We start from the raw sequence: 860 nt of genomic DNA, 5'->3' as shown, positions 1-860 counted from the left end.
TGCAAATTAAATCATGAAAACAGTTTTAACTAAAATAGTTTTCTCACATAAAATAACAGCATTTTCCCTCTAAAGCCTCATTCTCTGTCCTCCTGCTCTCTGTGTTCATCTTTGCAGTGCTGCTTCTTTCCTCTGGATGGTAAACATCTAACGGTAAACATCAACTGGAACTAAATTGCTGAATTATATTGATTTTTCTTGATCTGTTCCTGTAAAGGTCTTTATAAAATCCCAACGTTTCTTCTTCCTATCCTCCTGCTCAGCTTCGACAGAGAGCGAATAAAACGATCAGAAGGACTGAGAATCTCCTGCAGCCTGACAGGACATGCAGTTTGGTGATGATGTCATCCAGTTTGGTGATGATGTCATCCAGCGTTTCTATCGTCAAATAAAGGGCGACCAAATGAACCCTCTGCATTTAATCCTTCCCCTTTAGGAGCTCGCCACCATCAGCGAGTGATTGGATCCATGTCGTCTGCAGTGTTTGATGTAACCCTAAAATCATTGCTTGCTGTGATGCATTCAGTGTCAGGCTTTGTGTGGGACACTGCAGTGACTTACGGCGATGGTCTGGTATAGAGACTTCTTATGCTGCCTCTTGAACTCGCTCCTGATCTTCATTAGGTCAACTTCACAGCGGGACACCATGATCCTGGTCACCACCTTCTCCTTGGCTCCTTTGTTCTGATAAAAGCAGCAGCCAATCATCACAAAGGTCCAGAAACGCGGCGTGCTACAGAACGCATCGTTACCTTCATGGCTTCAAAGAGTCTGTTGGCGAAGTACAGCTGGCGGTTCTCGAAGCACTCCACTGAAAAGGCAGAACCCTCATTAACTGCGAGTGATTCAGTTTGAGCCAG

At 44.7% G+C, this 860-nt stretch overlaps 1 protein-coding gene across 1 annotated transcript in view; it reads right to left on the bottom strand.

The window, feature by feature from the left end:
- Window positions 1-513: 513 nt before the first annotated feature.
- LOC107102966 (annexin A2-like) overlaps window positions 514-860 on the bottom strand; it is a 14,818-nt gene continuing 14,471 nt past the window's right edge. Inside the window, exons 11-12 of the mRNA XM_015402446.1 lie at window positions 753-811; window positions 514-684 (exon numbers count right to left, since the gene is read on the bottom strand). Of these exons, the coding sequence (XP_015257932.1) occupies window positions 529-684; window positions 753-811 (215 nt within the window). The 3' untranslated portion in view covers window positions 514-528. The remainder of the gene's footprint in view (window positions 685-752; window positions 812-860) is intronic.

The sequence above is a fragment of the Cyprinodon variegatus genome, unplaced genomic scaffold (genome assembly GCF_000732505.1).
Source record: "Cyprinodon variegatus isolate N-32 unplaced genomic scaffold, C_variegatus-1.0 Scaffold1349, whole genome shotgun sequence".
Lineage (NCBI taxonomy): Eukaryota > Metazoa > Chordata > Actinopteri > Cyprinodontiformes > Cyprinodontidae > Cyprinodon > Cyprinodon variegatus.
This window is presented reverse-complemented; position numbering and strand designations above follow the sequence as displayed.